Source organism: Dicentrarchus labrax, unplaced genomic scaffold, assembly GCF_905237075.1.
Source record: "Dicentrarchus labrax unplaced genomic scaffold, dlabrax2021, whole genome shotgun sequence".
Taxonomy (NCBI): Eukaryota; Metazoa; Chordata; class Actinopteri; family Moronidae; genus Dicentrarchus; species Dicentrarchus labrax.
The window spans coordinates 25,112,870-25,131,840 of NW_026136718.1; the positions used below are offsets into that span (position 1 = coordinate 25,112,870).

General features: G+C 42.0%; 1 protein-coding gene across 1 annotated transcript; it reads right to left on the minus strand.

Moving 5' to 3' along the window:
• Nucleotides 1-1,101: 1,101 nt before the first annotated feature.
• On the minus strand, nt 1,102-12,231 carry sap130a (Sin3A-associated protein a). The gene is made up of 21 exons (XM_051376630.1): nt 12,105-12,231; nt 11,284-11,410; nt 10,936-11,195; nt 9,707-9,871; nt 9,494-9,620; nt 9,253-9,368; nt 9,034-9,158; nt 7,557-7,701; nt 7,375-7,465; nt 7,161-7,265; nt 6,883-7,024; nt 6,161-6,276; nt 5,640-5,933; nt 5,373-5,541; nt 4,842-4,940; nt 4,380-4,741; nt 4,032-4,277; nt 3,814-3,939; nt 3,613-3,716; nt 3,293-3,406; nt 1,102-2,542 (listed from the first exon to the last, which is right to left on the minus strand). The coding sequence occupies exons 2-21, from the start codon at nt 11,393-11,395 to the stop codon at nt 2,384-2,386; spliced, it is 3,177 nt and encodes a 1,058-aa protein (XP_051232590.1). The 5' UTR covers nt 11,396-11,410; nt 12,105-12,231; the 3' UTR covers nt 1,102-2,383.
• Nucleotides 12,232-18,971: the final 6,740 nt, after the last annotated feature.

The window sequence follows — 18,971 nt, forward strand, 5'->3', positions numbered from 1 at the left end:
GTTTTCCCAGCAAACACCCCTTTATGGCCCTTTGACTTTGCTCCTGCGAAGGTAGAGCCAGCCAGTGTCACTAACCACCAGTCAAGGCCAACACGTAATATCATAACAGAACATCAAATCCCGTTGTTTTTATCCCAGTAACTGTAATTTGCTGTTAAATATCTGATGTTAATCTTTCCAGTAAGTGTAAGTCTGGCTACTGAAAGGTCATGCTGGGCTTCACAGTGGTTGAAGATTAGGCTGGTAGCCCTGCTCTACTGTCAATTATATAAATACAATACCACAAAATAAACTCAAAGTCAACTAAAGAACATCAAGTTTCAACTTAAATACTTTTAAAAATATCTTTTTACAAGACATGGAAACGTCTTCTTTGTCAATTTTCTTCGGTGAAATATTGAATAATGACAAACACCAGACAAAACTGTATTCTTTGGCAACAGAATCTGTCAGCCGGTGTCAGATATCACGCTGAAATGGGAAAGTGGACGACCTGAATACCAGTAACAGTCGTCACAGGTCAGGTACTGCCAACGCATTGTGCCGTACTTGAAGGCAATTAGGTTGTAAACAGCAGATAATAAAGAGGATTGACTGGGCTTACTCTGGAGACGTGAGTGTGATTACTGGATACAACAGCTCATACCATCCACGCTAGCTGTATGGTCGACAACAGATTAGACTGAGCCATAAAGATACACTGACTTCCAGAAGTATGACCTTACAAAAGGATTAAATCTAAGAGTAGACTAATAATAATAATTCTGTCAGAGTAATCTATGAGAGGATAAAAACAGGGTTGTACTGTAGGTTCTTCTTTTCTAATGACAGTGAAAAATAATCGTGATGATCAATGCGGATCCATGATACTGTAGCAATAACCCTACAGTCTCACAATCTGTCCTCAGGTGTGGTCTGTTATTCCAGTTTGCTTGGCGCCAGAACGTGGTTTCATTTTTTTTAACAATATACAATTTCAAAAACAGATATTAGACTGAGAAATTTAAGTGAAAAAAGTAGAAGACTTTTCAATTACTTTTTCATTAAAGTCAAACACACAGTAATAAACACAGCAACATACATACTTAACAGTGTTTCTGGTATTGTTTAAGTATCTTTACTATAATTACACAGACAAAAACAATGTACAATAGCTGGATGTTTCAGAGTCACTTCATCTCATAATGTCATTATCAATACACTCTGCAAAATGAAGCGGCACGCATCACACAGCACAAAATGTTTCATAGAGTACAAAACTTGAAAAGAAACAGGTCAATGGAAAACCAAAAGCACATTTACAGTGATTTACATGAATTCAGTCCACCAGTATAATCACACAAAGATACTCACGCTCTGTCTTTCAAGCACTCTACTTTCTGAAACCAAATGAAAATAGTTTTTACCACGACGGCCATTTACTTTGGATTAAGTAGATGATTCATAGCAGTTTAAATTGTGAAGTTAACTTGGCATTATGCATATGCAATATGTCCTCACTTTCAGATAACCATCTAAGGACAGTATTTATCCTTTAAGAGCATTGTTTGTATATTAAATCAATTCACCACATTTAGGTTCTCTCCTAGTGTTTTTTTTTTTTTTTAATCTCAAACCACATAAGTATTCCATCCAGATTACACCTAAAGTTGTGGCTGATAATAGGCAACTGTACCCATACTAGCTGAACTATAAAAACCAGGTGCAGGATGTTTGGAGAAAAAGGGGAAAGCAGTGAAAGTGACACTTTTCTCTGAATTATATTTTAAGAATATTTCGACAGCATGTGAAACGGCGTTCACATGTCCCTGTCCATTTATGTACACTGACAAAATGAAGGCACAGATTAATGAGAAGAGCACGATTGAGATTAGTCTGCACACAGCTCACTAAAGGACTCCTTTTATATGATTCTGATTTAATTCAGTAACTCTCTGGTGGTTCACTTTCATCACTTTACATGGATTTACTGCACCTGCATTTAGTGCCAAATATCAAAGATACACAATGTGCCAATTCCAACACTGTCTTAAAAGAAGAGGCAAAAATTAAGTTAGTAAAAATGGTCTCTTCAAAAATGAACAAAACAAGGGGGGGGGGCAGGAAGGGTTCAGTGACAGGGCCATCCAGTTAGCCACTCTAATGTAACCTAGAATGCTCCACGCTCAATATGTGCGTTGGGTCTTGAATGAGAACCTATTCCTGAAGGGCTTTTCTGCTTCTTGAAGCCGTCCTGTCACTTCTCTCTGTCCGCTCTCAGGCAGATAGGGAGAGGGTGCGTGCGATTGTATGCAGCAAATCATAGCACCAAATTCTGAGCAGCTCCTTCACCGCTGTGGAGAGGAGAGGGGTGACTGTCGACAGAGGAGAAGGCGCCCCCCGCTTATGCACGTTCTTTGCGCTTCAGTTTGGAGGACTTCTTGACGGCGCCATTCTTGTTGAGCAGCTTCAGCACTTTTTCCTTGTGGTCCAGCACTTTCATCATGGTGTCTCTGGCCTCGGTCACCTGGTCCATCACCAGCTTACAGCGTTGCATGTTACCCTGAGGACAAACGCATTCATTACTCGAGCTGATAAAAGCAAACTAAGGACAAAGATTTGGAGAGACAGGGCACCTTTGGCAATGTAATAGCAGGCACCCTAAGCCTTATCAAAGCTACAAAAGTTACTTAAATTACAGTAAAACAAAATGTATCAACTTTATTTGCCAGTTGTAAAATAACACCAAGATCAGGCTCCTCTACAGTTCGGTAATTGGTTTTGTAGTTTTGGCGTAGTGAAAGGTATCCTCAGCTAAGATTATGCATCTCTTTACTCTCATTTTCTGAGGGTGTCACACAGGGAGTGTTTATGATTGCTGCCTCATTTGTTTCCACTGTAAACATGACAAAGAAGTAAGCAGCAGCAAGCAGACTGACCGCTGCTCTTCTGTATGTGTGTTGTTTTATAAAAGAATGGGGTTGGATCAACATCATAGAATAGGCTTATCTTGTGTGGGCCAATAAACAACGTTTATGATATAGTTTATATATAGATATTTTAAAAAGTGCTGTAAGTGAAATAGGCATTTTGGCTAACTTCCTGTCTGTTCTTGCAGTCAGCAGTCCACAGGTTCTCTCTCCTCTATATCAGTGATGGCTGTTGGCATGCAGAGTTGTTTAACACTTATTTTAACAAAATAACTAACTCCCTTCAATTTAATTTATATAGACGACTCTGACAAACAATGACTGCAAATAACGGAGCAGGGAAATACATATTTTAAGGTCTCGGCCTGCAGTAACAACCTTACCTGTATAAGCTCGTTGATTCGGTGAAGGTCATCATCGGATCCTGCTCTCTTCTTAGGAATCAGGCCCTCTTGAAGGGTGGACAGGCGGCTGTATACATCATGCTCCAAACTCGACTATAGATCAAGAAACAAAACACACTGTGTTTACAGAAGTCCAATTTAAAGATGAAAGACACCAGTGAATATGAATGGACAGAGTACCGTGTTCACTCAGGTACAAAAGTAGCTGGATGTCACTTTTTTTTTTGGGTCGGTCAATGTGGTCATGTTGTCACATTTTAATTCTAACGTATTTTGGCAGGTCTGTGGCCAGCACTCACCAACTGCCTGAGCTGTGCAGCACACAGGTGAATTTTCCATCCTTGTGCTCTGCACGCCACTCCTCTCTGGTTGGCCATATCCTGTAAGCTGCCCTTCTTCTCTTCTGAAAGCAGCAAAGGATTGTTAGAAAGAAAAAGCCACTGTCATTCTATCTCATTAGCTGTACAGGTATTTTTCCCTGTGAGCAGATAGCTACTGACCTTTGACCCGGATGTCGCTGTACCTCTGGAAGTGGTGGTAGGCAGCCTTCCAGGGGTTTCGGTAGTGCCGCAGGAGAGTGACAGGGGGTCGAGGCCTGACTGGTACATAACGCACTCCTTCCTCATCTTCAAGACAAAAACGAGTGTTGAGCAAGTGATGGTGCAGATAACACACATCATCATCATCACTGCGACAATGGATGCATTACATTACATACCAACATATTCCCTTGGTGGAGATTCGCGCCTCTCAGCCCTGCCGGTGATGGGCCTGCCTGGGGCCTTCTCCTCATCTGTGCTGTTGGTTTCCACCATCTCACTCTCCTCTGTGGAAATAACATGCTGCTGCTTGCGGGGCTTCTTCCTCGGGGAAGCCCCTGGGATCAGATCCCCAGTGGCAGGAGTGTTCAGGGTGGAGGCCTGGGTGGTGAGGTTGGGGGCTGATGACAAGTTTGCATTGGGATCTGTAGGGAAGAGATAACCAGTGTTTACTTATGTGTATATTTCAGTTTTCTTACATTGATCAGTTCCCCATTACATTCATTTCACTGATTACTGCTCCTCACCTGGCTGGGAGGTGTCCATGGTCTCCACCTCCTGCTTAATTTTCAAATCTGGGCAGGCGGAGCTGGCAGCACAGGCGGCAGTACTGCTGGCTGCCGGCTGAGTGGGGGAGGCCACAGTGTTGGCCATTGAAGCAGGAACGGGGGGAGTTACAGCCATGGCTGCTGGCAGGGCGGACAGGACAGTGGAGGGCTGGGAAGGAGGTACGGGCCCCGGTGTGGCGAGCATGGTGGGGATGGCTTGGGCAAGGTGCTGAGCGTTTGAGGACACAGCCTGCTGATCTCCTCCCTGAGAGGGCAGTGCTTCTACTGTGGCCATGACAGGAGGGGCCACTGCCATGTGCATCTCAGCTTTGGGTTTCACACTGAGAGGAATTGAAATTGTCAGGTTAAAGACTTGTGTCATAACACATAATGACAGGATGTAAACGTGTAAGTGATGCGATCAATTTGACAGAGGCTCACCCTGCAGGTCGGGGAGATCCTGCTCCTCTCACGCCACTCTCAATTCTACCACTACCAGGTTCACTGGGCTGGGCAGGGATCAGGTTCTTACGAACACAACTGAAACACAAAGAGGGGGAGGTTGGGTAGGTAGAAGGAAACATTTAGCCACCCAATTAGAATTTGTGTCACTTGCTTGATCATTCTTCTCATCCTTAAGCAAGTGGTAAAAAAACAAGACCAAGTTTCTGAAAAACGTCACCGGAGTGGTGCAACAAGAGCCAATAGCATCTTACTTGCATGGCTGCTAAGAGCGTGTTTAATGTTATTTGAAAACTGCTAATAACTAAAACAATTTGTAAAGTAAGAATGTATAGCAAGTAAAAATTGACTTTGGGCAAGTACATTTCTGACCCAATGTTAAACCATGCGATTGTGTAGATAAGAGAGTTTGCTGAATCCAACTGAAAGGCCTCGTAAAAGCAAACCTTATGCAAAACGCTAACAGTTGAATACAGAAATATTCTTGCGTGAGGTCTCAGGTGAGCTCACCCTTCTGTAGCGGGCTTCTTGCGGAGGATGCTGGGTCTAGGGGAGGAGACCAGGGTGGGAGCTCCTCCTACTCCTCCCTGGGTGTGTGCCTGCACCATGGTGGCTACTGGCTGGGTGGTGCTGAATGTGCTGCTGATGGGGCTAGCTACAAAGCCATCAGCCAAAACAACTTGAATAAAAAAAAAAACATGCATTAGCCATCAACTCAGTGAAGCACTCAACAACACCATGTTGTTTTTACAGAGGAAGTGTGGATCTAGTAATTACCAGGTTTAGCTTCAGACTGTGCTTGTTGCTGTTGCTGCTGAGTGACTATGGGTGTCTGCTGTATTCCTTGTGTGGTGATTGGTGCAGACGTGTGCAGGCCCTGCACTCCTATTGGTGCAGGCTGAATGCCCTGCGCGGTGATTGGTGCCGGCTGGATCCCTTGAGTGCTGATTTGTGCGGATGGGAGACCGATCCGATCCACTGCCATCAGCTGCATGTGGTTTAGATGGACAGTGGTTGCCACGCCTACTCCAGCCTGGGTGGGGAGGGCTGAACTCGGAGCTTGAGGAGTAACTTATTGAGAGGGAAAACAAAGTTAAAATGAGATCCTCATTCTGTTAACACTTTAACCCTTTAGTTTCACATATCACAGTACAAAGTTTAGCATGTTTTATCTGCATGTCAATTTCCCACAGTCCAATAGCAAAATAGTAAAGGGGAAGTGATGTTGCATTACACAGCAGCTACTACAGTAGTTAGTAGCAACAGCCAATAAAACAACATTTATTCGCAGTGCATACCAGGATACTGACGGATGGTAGATACAGAGCTGCTGATAGGGGTGTAGGTGTGTGTCAGAGGGTACGACGAGGAGTATGCTGGCAGGAAATACTGGAACTGCACAGGTACAGAAGGCCTTAAAAAGAAGACATGCAAGATTAACATTTTATTCCTTGAATGTGAATACAAGATAAGTTCCTCAATCACAAGATATGGATCTCAAGGCTCATCCCTTGTTTTAGTCAATTCTAGGGTCGGTTGGTCCAAACTACTGCTGGGTGGATTGCATTATAATCATTTTGGTGATCCCCTGACTTTTCAACTAGTGCCATCATCAGGTCATCACTTTAATTTGTGAACTCATGCAAACACGCTAAACTAAGACAGTGAACCCTGTAAACATATACCGCTAAACATCAGCAAGTTAACATGCCTAGTCATTTTTTCCAGGTCAACATGCCAACCTCTGATTACATAACTACAGCTGCTTAATATGTACAACTTTGCTGTTTCTGTTTTGCCCAAAGTGGCCCAATTTGTTGGTAAAAGCAACAAAGCTGTGAGCAAATGTAAATGGAGGGCTAGAAGGCAGTGTGACAGAGCTTTCTGCAAGAAAATAACACTTGTGTTGTGGTAGGTAAAACAAACACAAATAGATAGCTGTTGTGAATATTCACGTAAGTTGAGAAGGCAGATTCCCCTCAGTTACTTTCTTACAGACACAATGTTGTGAACTTCTCACCTGTTGTCACTTCTTGCTTCCATGGTGACAGGGTTAGGAGAGGACCGATGGCCTGGGATAGGGATGAGGTTGGTTCTCTCTCCAGGATAATCAGGCTGCACGCGGGGTGAAGAGTGGGCGATGGGCTGAGGGACCACTTTAGCTGTGAACAACACCAGGAATGATTAAGAAAAATATTTTGTAAAACATACTATGAATTGATTTAGATTAAAATGACACTGCCTGCTTATTAAGCACACAACAATGTCCTGACCAAAGTGAGAAAATGACCAACTTACCAACAGGGATGGTAGAGGTGGTCACTGCTGTAGCATGAGAGGAGTGTGAGGCCATTGTCATGGTGACGATAGTGTTACTGGCCATTTGGGTGTGTGACACACTGCCTAAACATTAAGAAGAAATGATTATCAATATTAGTGTAAGAACAGCCACCCAGTTAAATTTTAAAACAACATTTTGTCTAGCTTGTACATATATACAAAAAGCCAATACCTATTGTGGTGGTTGATGGCACAGTGTTAGTGGCAACAATTGGTGCCACAGTTGCTGCAGCTACTGGTGTCACAGGACTAAAGATGGGCTTCTGTGGGGAACAAAAATAAGAGCAATTATTTCAGTCGCTGTGTGAAATGACTATACAATATTGTTGCAGGCAGTCATGAAGAAGCAGTAACCTGTGTCATGGTGTGTGGAGGCTGAGGCTTTTGAGTCCCAATTGCAGGGTGAGACGGCAGAGTGATCCGTGTGGCAGTGTCACGGGATGTTTGAGACCTCTGAATACTGACAGGTTGAGGGGAGTGAATAGTCAGCCCTGGACGCCTGAAAGAAAATATTACTGCATCAAATCAGGCACAGGCAAACTTGGATTAAAGGCCAGAGGGAATGGTCAGTTTTTAATGATCGTTCTCTTTGTTTTATCCATGATGGTCAGTTGAGTTCCCATGAAGGATACAGTAAGGTTTTGTATGTGGGGTGACAATTCTTTTAACAACTATGCACTGCACTGGATAAAGTCCTTAGGCCACAATCCGACTACAAATAGCACTACATTAACAGGGCTCCAGACTAACTTTTTGCATTGGTTGCACTGGTGCACCTAACTATTATTTATTTATTTATTTTTATTATTTTTTTTAGGTGCACCCAAATTTTTCATTGCGTCGCCTTTAACGCCATAAGGTCACCTTTTTATCGCTCTCCATAACTTTCATATAATGTGAATGATTATTAAACAAGAATAAGGTGTAGAGAAATGCTTGTCTTTATTTGAAGCACAATTATATATAAAAAGAAAAATAAAGTGTTTAAAGTGCTTCACTGAGCTGAAATTGAAACTAAATTTCAAACTAAAACACTAAGCAAAATAAAACATTTCCAAATAAAAGTTTGATATGAAACGTTGTTGACCCGCTCACGAATGCACTATTTCCGGCCATATTCTGACCGCACTCCTGACAGTACACGCAGTGCATTGCGTTACGTCCTTTGTTGTACCTCAGCCAGGGAAATTGTTTCAGCCAGTCCTGTCTGAAGGAATATATTTTGGCCTTTTTAATTTGGGTCTCGGAGCCGGGCTCTATCCCAGACTCACTTGTCTCCTCCTCTGGTTCCGAGTCTGATGCTGTCGCCGAAGGACCGGGGCTCGGCAATTTTTAAACACACACAACTTAGTGCGGTGAACAGGACCACAGCCAATCAGAGGCAAAGACCCGCCCGAGCTCTGTCTCTTATTGGTTTATAGAACACGATATGATCCTACCATGAGTGTGTGAGTTCAGTCACAGGAGAACACAGAGAGATGATTTGCATGCAAAATAAATTTATGTTTTCAACCGGGCAGCGTCAGGTGCACCAGTGCGACCTAGAAAAATTATTAGTCGCACTCTTAAACATTTTGGTCGCACTCTGGAGCCCTGATTAAAGAACATAAATGGCTGTTAAGGACATAAAAAGATAATAGAAAAATATAGTTTCGATGTAGTCACATCAGGAGTGGTTCCCATGGCTGATTAGAGCAAACTTCGTTGTTTCACTTTGCTGTAAAACTCTTTGCCATCAAATTAAATAGTAGCTGACATATTATCACTTCTAGTACTTAAAGATGCAGAATCCCTGCTTGGTCCTAGTCAATAAATTTTGCCTGATACTTACCCATGTGCCACCTCTGCAGAGTGTGTGACGGTTGGGCTGATGACTGGGGACTGAGTTCTAGTTGCTGAAATGGGAGCCACCACAGTTGGAAGCACGGCTGTAGACGTTGTTACAGCAGGGCGGGACTGTGGGCAGAGGGATTGACACTGTTACACACAATGTTTCTAAACACAATATCACTTCACAACACTTCTTTGGAATAAAAAAACATTAGATCACCTGAATAGTCTGATGGATTATGTGCTGCACTGTGGGCTGGCCGGGGCCCGCGCTTGCTCCGGTGGCTGGTCGTAGGACAGTTTTGGAGTTGGACATAACTGCTGCAGCAGCAGCCCCTACAGGGCACAAAAAAGACTGTTCTAGAGAAAAGCACTGCTACAAATGAGCGGTAAAAGAACTACTGTTTCAAGGACAAGCAAACATTAAGCCTGGCGTGCTTTTCTTAATACATAATGCATACCTCGGGGTAAGTGGGATGTGAAGGTCTGGGGAGGGACTGTAGGGGTCCCAATCTGCAGTGCAGGGGCACTGCCCCTAATGATCTGAATGTTAGCTGGCATCAAGTGGTGTAAGTTGCTGGAGTGACCCTGAAACACAATAAAAGAAGCTCAGGTCTTTAGTAATGAGCAAGAGACAATGACATACACTAACAGCCAACATAAAGCGTACTCACCTGCTGACCACTGATAGTAGCCACAGGAATAGATGGGGTTGTAGTACTGCTCTCTATGGTGACAGTGATGTGACCAGGCACCTTCGGGGGTATGGGGATATGACCCTGGTTGGAAGCTGGTGCTGGGGCAATTAGTCGACTTGGCATTGGTGACTTCAGGACAGCCTAAAAAAAACAAGAACACATTTCTGGTTTTTAGCCATGAATGATGTTAGGATCAATGATATATATATCGGTCTACTGGAACCAACAAATTACAATATGAAAGATGATGTTGCAGCAGGACACTTGAATTTTCATAAAGTAGATGTAAGGTCAGTTTGCACATGGTCAGTATCCTAATTAAGTTGACAGTAAAGTATTTTGGTGAGCCGGTTTTTAAGCAAAGATAATTAGCTATCAAAGTCCTTCCAGTTTAGGCACCTGGGAACAATCTGTTCCTGGTGACTAACTGACTAGAAGGTGTTTTCATAACTCCAAAGAAGAAAAAAAACTATCCTATTTGATTATCCAAGGATAAAATGAGAAACCTAAGCACCCAATACATAAATTAGATCTTTAAAAACACTCCACTTAAGTTGAGCATTGCAACTTGAATGATTTCAACACACAAAAGCAGTGGCTTTAGAAGATCTTTTGTTAAAATATCTTCTCAGCCACAGGATTCAGCCAGCCAAATGCAACTAATCAACAAGAACTACATTAAGGTGGAAAATCTCTACCAGCTCAAACAGAACTGAGAATTTGTACTTGTTCCATTGTCCTTCCTTGTTTGATCTTGGATTTCAATGTTGGACCAGCTGACAGTAAACAAGCCCAAACAGGCTAAGCTTGTTATATTAAACACACTTTAAAGCGTGTCCAAATCTGTTTGGAGGGCATGGGATGGGAAGAAGAGGGGACATTTTTACATGTTGAATCCTCTCAAAATTCAAGATTATCAGCACAGACCACTGGCCCCTCTTTAGCCCTGACTCAGCCCAACAATCAGTCCAGCCTTGTTTTCAACCTCAGAAAGGTTATCTTACATGAAGCAGCAATAATTTAACACTTTGCGTGAATGAATCAACCTTAGTCAGTGACAGTTAACTTCTATCTTTTCCAACCTAATGATGTACGATTTAACTGGGTTAACCTTACACTGAAGATGATAAAGACGCAACACATTTTACCATCAATATGTATACAAAGCTTCAAAAGGTTTTAACAGTTAGAGATGAAATCATCACCTTCATCTGTCCCTCAGTGAGGACGGCAGGCTGGCCTTGTGGGAGGTGAACAGAGGGGGCAGGTAAAGTCACAGGCGTGCCGGGCTGGATGGACACGGTTTGGGGAGCAGCTTGGGGCTGGCCGTGCGTCTGTACTTGTGGGTAAGGTCTGACCACCATGGTCTCCTGCTTGTCATCTCTGAATGCCAAGGTTCCCCCGCCCCCGGCAGGTGTATGATCCTGCTGCCCATGGTCAGCATCTCGGCTGCTGTCTGCATCACCTATGGAAAAATAAAAACATATACCTACAGGCATCTTCCTCGCCATATATGAAGCATCCTGTGAGTTATTTCAGTGACAATAAGTTACCTGATGCATTTGACGGCTGATTGATAGACACCAGGTTTCCAGCAGCAGAGATCTGAGGCGCTCCCCCGCTGGAAACAGGCAGTCCGTGTCGGGGGAATTGCTGGGAGCTCATTTTACTATTTATGACCTAAAATAGTGTCAAAATTGTACATTAATTCCAGTACCAGGCGCACGGAAGATATCGTTAAGGTTTAAAGTCAGTTAAAACGGTGTTTGCAATACTAAAGCTGTACGGAGGCTACAACAATAAAAGCCTAGCAGTTTAACCCTTTAACCGGCAGCGCGGGGACATAAACAGGCTAATGCAGCGCTGCGGAGTATTTTGGTTACCCGCTCGCAAAGGAGCAGGTCGACTACACTGACTTCAGGCAGCTGCTGTTTATAAAAGCGGATACCATCGTTAATCCATTTTAATATAAAAAACAAAACCATACCCTTTTTGTGGACCTCTGTTTAACGTTATATGGGCAATAACATATGACAAAACCTGCTCGACAACAACGGTATCGTTGCTTATTAAATATCAAAAACCTGCAGGTAAAACAATGACTTTTCGACTGCCTCCATCAACACGACCAAACGCGATACCAGCCCGGTCAGATAATGCTCACTGCGGTCCCCGGTTTTGGTTCGGTAACCTTAAAACTAAAAAGCTACCTTGTTAGCCAGCTACCTTAGCTAGCATTATGCTAACGTTAGAGTGGCTAACCCTGCTGCCGCCTGCTTTTCATGCTAAATACTGAACTTTCTCGACAGTACAACGGCGTAAACTTCGTAGGGCTACAAAAACAGACACGTTTCGACATATGTGCAAAGGTTACCGTATCGCGGAGTGACAAGGCAATGGTCGTTTTGTGGATTACAATTTTTCCATTCGTCTTTTCTTTTTTCCAACATGTAAGCCGGAAGAACGCTGAGCAAGAACCGGACCCCCTCCGTTACATCCAACCAATCAGAGAAGAGACCAGCACATGGCTGACCAATCGGGGCTCCGGAAATCTTTTGACCAACCTAAACCTGCACCAGGGAGGGGGAGCGAGGGAGAGAGGGAGGGGGAGAGGGAGGGGGAGAGGGAGGGAGGGAGGGGGAGAGAGAGGGAGGGAGGGAGGGAGGGAGCGCTACGACCCGCAACACACAGTCACGTGGTCGTCGGAAGCAGCCGAGCTCACTGCAGCTAGTGTGCTGCAGGAGGCTGTGGAGTCTCTAACAATGTTTTATACAATATTATACGGTGTCATCTCACATAATCTAGCATTGCTCAGTCATGCAGTGCTGGAGGACATTTCCTGCTCCTTTATTTAGGTAAAATTAACCATACTACAATTAAACAAATGTGTAAACAAGTAAAACAAATATATATTAAAATGAAAATACAGAAACATCTCTTCATATTGTTATAATATTTTACACGATTTGTTATTGTTATTATTGATATTGTTATTATTATTGCTGCATGACATGTAAGGAGTATTTTAATGTTGTAGCTGGCCGATATACACCTATTTTTGGTAGTTTAATCTTGAACAATGCATCATATGTATCATGTTATTTATGTAATCTACAATAGCTGTCAGATAAATGTAACGTAGTGGAGTACAAATATTTGACACTGGAGTTAAGTAGCCTAAACGTATAAACTAACGTGAAATACTCAAGTAAAGTCGTTCTTAATTGGGCTATTAAGTAATTACTTAGTACTTTCCACTACTGCCACTGGCTGTGAGTTTGACAGCGTTTCGTTATTACATTTCCACACAATAGAGGGTTTAAAGCATGTGTTGCTCAGCCAAATGTTGCTGAAGTAGTTTACTGAAGTCTTCGGCTATTTCCGTCTGTCACATGACCATCGGCTTGCAGGTGGCAGCGGTCCCTCTGCAGTCTCCCGCTTAACAAACGGATCGGAGCTGGCTGATTGGCTCCTGCCAGTGAACGAAACTTGAACCCTCCTAGTGCGCCAGAGCTGCTGCAGTACCTTCAGTGAAACACTAGAGAGCAGTAGTCAACTGCAGGATGTCTCCTGTATGGATCTGTGACGTTGACCTACAGCTCAAGTGCTTGTGTGTATGAGACTTCTTGAGCTGAGAAGAAGAGAAGGACATTTTGACACGGATAAATAATGATAATAAAAATGAATGCTGGCTGAATTCCATTCAGCTGCTTCAGTTTCAGGGTCCTGGTACTATCCATGCTGGTTTACTGTCACACTGTCATGGCTTACCTGGACAATGGAACAGAGCAGTGTGACTGTGTTTGTCAAATTCCCTCTTAGGGGATTCCCTGTATTGGACTGAGGGTATTAGCCAGAGATATTAAGATGATGGCATGTCTTTCAGTTCCACCAATTCTTCAGTTATTCAAATTACTGTATGTATGACTATTTTTGTGCAGGATGAAAATAATGAATATGTTGACCATCAAAGAAAAGTGTCTTTGGCATTAAAGACAAAAGATTCATACAAACAAATGTCAACAGATAACACATTTTATTTGTTCATTTTTATGTTATTGCATCAAGAAAAATACTTCAAAAAATCCATTTACTTCCATTCTGCACCATCAATGGTTGTTTTTTCATGTATCGTAAATCTTTCGAGATGTAAACACTGGTTTAAAAAAGAAAAACATCAGTGACAGTGATTCATGATTATCTTAATATCACTGACCTTTGCACACTATTCACTCCATAGAGGCCGAGTCAGGCACATCTTCATTTACATACACTTGGGCCATAAAGGGTTATATAAAACATTCCTGCATGCTGAGGCATGACCAGTGAATTCCCCAGCTGTGCTCACTCACTCACTCACTCACGTACACCTGTTGGTATGTCGCTTTAACCGAGAACTCGTAAAACCCTTATGACAAGAATTCTTTGGATATTATTGCTGACTAGTTAAGAAAATGATGTGGGTTGTTATGAAATGTTGCTTCTGATGAATTTACTTTTCTACAGAGAAGTACGGAGGTATAAGGAAATGTCACTTAGAGGTTTACGAGGAAGCAAAGAAATGAGGCAAGCTGAGACTAAACTAGTGTGACATCCAAGTATTAACATGGGGTCTGCTGATAGGGGATTTTCAGGAAAAACATGCCGCCTATGGCTCTCACAGTTATGCTAATTTATCCATCCTTAAACTCATCTTGTATGAATTCTTTAGCCCCTGTTGTTTGTATGATCTCAGCCATGTCATATACTAATTTGACACTTACTCATTCGTCTACATTAATTACTCACTGGCATCTTGGACTTGAAGAAACAGACTTTTCACAGGTAAGCTTGCACCTGGCTACACAGTGTCAGCCTCTAACCGCTGACTCTGAGGTGCCATTGTTTTCATTTAGCCTGGAGATCGTGCTCCACAGAACATTTCTCTGTGTTGCTTCAGACACAGAATGTTTTGACTCATGCACACAGTGAATCATCTTTCTGGATCGTGCAGCCCAATTCACTGGAAACCACTGGCAGTCTGAGACTGGAACCAGCCGCGGTGAACCTGGTGCCTCATGCATGTTTCATGAAGAACAATGTCCTAAGTGTTATCGTTGGCCTAAAGGTGGAAACCTTTGGAATGAGCTGAGATTAGATGGGGATGGAGGTTAAAGGTTATAGTCTAAGGCAGGGTTAGAGGTTACAATGTCTAGAAGTACTTGAAACCTATCAACTGTTAGCAGGGCTGTGTTTCAGTCAAGTTTCAAGTCGTTCAAGACAAGTCTGTCATAGTTTGTCAAGTTTCAAGTGCAAAGAGCAAATTCAAGCAATCTCCAAAGTCTTCATCAGCAAATTGCAAGTCCAGATAAGTTCTTCAAGACTTTTAATTTTGATCATCAAATTAAATGCCTTTTGACAATTACATATTGCTTCCTTTGTGTAAATAGTTTGTGTGTTTTTTTTTAAAAATATAGATACCATTCGAATGCACAAATAACTAGAAGGGCACTCATACACAACTCAGAGTAGGAGATGGGACGATATGAAAATTTCATGTCACGATTATCTTGGCCAAAATAATTGCAAAACACGATTTTATCACCCTAATCATGAAAATATACTTCATACATTTAAAATGGCACTAAAACATACTGGAAACACATATATTTATTACATCACAGATACACAACTCCACTCCCTGCTCTGTATTTTGCAATCTACACTATTTCCACACATCTGTTGACAGCTTTTTCAGGTCAAGCCATGTGAGGATATTCAGGATTATCCAGAATCATGATTATCACGATAATGGAAATTCACCACATACATTTATTTGAGGGTTTTTTATCGTGACACACAATAATGTCGTATATTGTCCCATCCCTCCAGACATTTATCAAGGCTAATAGTCCAGTGTTGTACGATATGCAAGTCTGCACACCATTCACTTTAATTACAATGGGTTTGTGCAGGTCAGAAAATCCAATCACATCCCTGACTGCTTATTTCTTACATACCTGCTGCATTTGTTTCTACAGTAATGTCTGAGGTGCCGGTTATGTTTTGTTGTATGTCTAGTCACAGCACACCGTTCACTTTCATTGACACAGGTTCACCCATGTGAGACGACTTCATTTCATTTTGCTATAGACATTGGTGTTACTGAACTATCTGGCAATGTTCACGTAAATGGAAAATCTACCCTGTGATGAGATACATATATATGTATATACTTATATATTACATACATATTAAATACATATAGTTCTGGGATTTAACCTCATCAAAACTTGAGATATTGTTATTTATTCCAGGTCTTCAGTCTCAAGTCAAGTCTTTAGGGAGTGAAATCAAGTCAAGACTCAAATACTGACACTAAGCTTCAAGTTGCAAGTCTACAACTCTGCCTGATGGTTTTATTATCACTGTATAAAGGCATAATGGCAAACAATTGCTTAATTACACATCTAGCAGACACTGTGTTTCTGGCTACCTGATAGATTTATATCCAATAATCACTCTCTCTTTAGCTCTGGGCTCACCAGCTCCTGAGAAAAATATCTGGCTCTTAAGCATCTAAATCTCCCACTGTGTTCACCAGCTAGTCATTAGCTTTGTTTGCCATTTTGTGCCAGGTAGATAGTGTATGGAAGTGTTACAGAGGGGTTTTCTGCAGAAAAGAACCGTCTGTTGCTGCTGGAAATTACACTGACGAGAGTGAACCAAAACACACTCTGTAGAGCTAATAGGGGAACTACAGAGTTGGGTGAAATTTCCTGGTTATTCATCACTAGGAATGACCCCTTTGATTCATCATTAATATAAAAATATTGATCAGAGCAGCTTTAAGTATTAAGTCTGATTAACAAGCCACACATTTAACACAATGACAGTTAATACAATGAAAGAAGTACTATCCTAAAAGAAAAAGACAATTTAACATTGTCTATCTATCACTTGAAATATGTCAATTGTGGCAAAGGAGCAACATAAAGCGACAGCATAAAGAAGCGGATGGGAGACATGTGGTAGCGGGGGCAGCACGGGGGCAGAACAGGTGTGGTGCCCTTGCTGCTGCTGCTCGGCCACAGTTAACACCTAAAGCAAAACGCCTTCATACCTTTGGCTTACCGGCCACACAATGTTGCAATTGACATGGACCAAAAGAATTTGCTGCAAGTGGCCTGCTATCTGAGAGGTTTGCTTCATCTCAGTAACAGCCCTAAAATTAGAGGACGGTGCCCTGATTTATGTGGAAAAGTTACGGGGGTGGGGGCACATTCCATGACTGCTGTAGGCAGGAAGTTTTGGAATCTCCATGGAAATTAAGGCAAAACACAGAGCTCCACAGTTATTTTTCCAAGTATTTCGCACAGGCTTTTAGTGCAAAATGTGCTCAAATGCCTCCAAAAGGAGACACATGATTTGTTACCAATTGTCCCCTCTATTGCTGCCAGACACATTGATTTACTCACATTATGATACAAATGGTGCATGACTTTAGAAGTGTTCAGAACTGTTGAGGCAGGATAAATACAAGCAGTGTAAGTAAACAGGGACACGTGTAAATTTAGCATGTAAAGAATGTGCATTACATGACTCCATGGTAAAGAAAACAACAAAACTTTTAATGATATCAGAACACCTAATTGACATCTGTTCTTAATCCGCTATGACTGATGCTGCGGTCAAGTGAGAACCATTCACAGTTGCTGGGAGCCAAAGTGGTGAAATCATGGTGATAAATGCAACAATCACAGTAATTCCTGCAAGACTCCAGATGTGTGTGGAATGCATACACGTACGTAGGTTTGAATTTTTCTTAATTCTGGCTGGATGATGTGTTTAGGACACTTGAGAGTCTCCAGGAATGAATCTCCCCCTGTGAAGCTGTTCAAAGTTGGCACTGCCTGGAGTTACGTAATCATAACCTTTCACCTACAGAAGCCCCTACCATTGCTCTCAGTTCTGCGGGGGCTCTTGTCTTACAAGAACTGATATTAAAGGCATGATGAAATATATGAAATGGGATCTGTCTGAGCACAATGGGACCATAATGATGGTAAACTCATATACGCTAGGTTGCTGCATGTGTCGCAGCTGAAAAAGGCATTTAGCAGATTTATTATTGCAGCCTTTTTGAGCTGAGAAAAGTGGCACTCAGCTACAACAAGTAAAGGCAGCAGGAGGAAAATGTGTGGCATCTATGGAATGCCATCCTAAGCTCACCAGGGAGAACAAGGGCAAAAATATTTACATCTTAAGTCAGTTAACAGAGGAATCTTTGCATGTAAAGGCTGGGAATGTACTAGAAAGACACACTGAAAATAAACTTCCCTAAAAGCAATATAATTAGCAAGATAGGGTCCAATATTCAACTTTCAAACATCATCATCTGGGGTTTGCATTTCTATTTGCACTCTACATCAACTTTCCTGCACTCAGTAACATTGGTCAGTTAACACTGAAGGCTCACATAATCATATTCTCAGAATTTATGCTTCATCACAGTCAGCAGAACAGTCCCTACTGTGAGTCTGAGCAGGTCTGAAATTTGACATCATGTGAAACGAGATCTTCTGTTTATTTATCTGAATTGCATTTGATGGGGACGATGCAATTTGACATGGTTCCAATACAGAGAATGAAACTGATGCTCAGAGAGTTTATACCTACTGCTACTTTTCAGTCCCTTATTGGGCTTTTACATATACAGCAAAATACACAGCTTTCAGTATCATACAACCACAATACACTACAGATAAACTGATTGATGATCAGACTGGTTGAAATTCCAAGTATTTCTGCATTAGCTTTGGATGTACAGAACAGCTTACAGCACGATGCTACTGACGTTTGTCTGTCATGGGACAGTTGTTTGCTGGATGAATAATAGAAACGGCGTTAAAAATGTGTTCATGGTGAAAACCATGACGAATCAATCCAGAGTATTTAGGTTATATCTTGGAACATTAGTAATACAACAAAAAGACTGGCCTCTGGATTTGGAGCCCATCCCTCTGAAGAAACAGTTAGAATCTATGACATTTTCCTCAAATGTCATAATGTCACAAATGGTGCCACGATTATGTCTAACCAATATAAAACCTCCTACTGGCAATAGGCTTTAAAGATGTATGTCAATAAATATAAAGGGCTCAACTTCAGCTATCAGCCAGGAAATGTTTCATTATCCTGAGTATTACTACAGTCACCTAGACTAGATGTTTTTGAGCGTGAACTACATAAAACTCCAAAA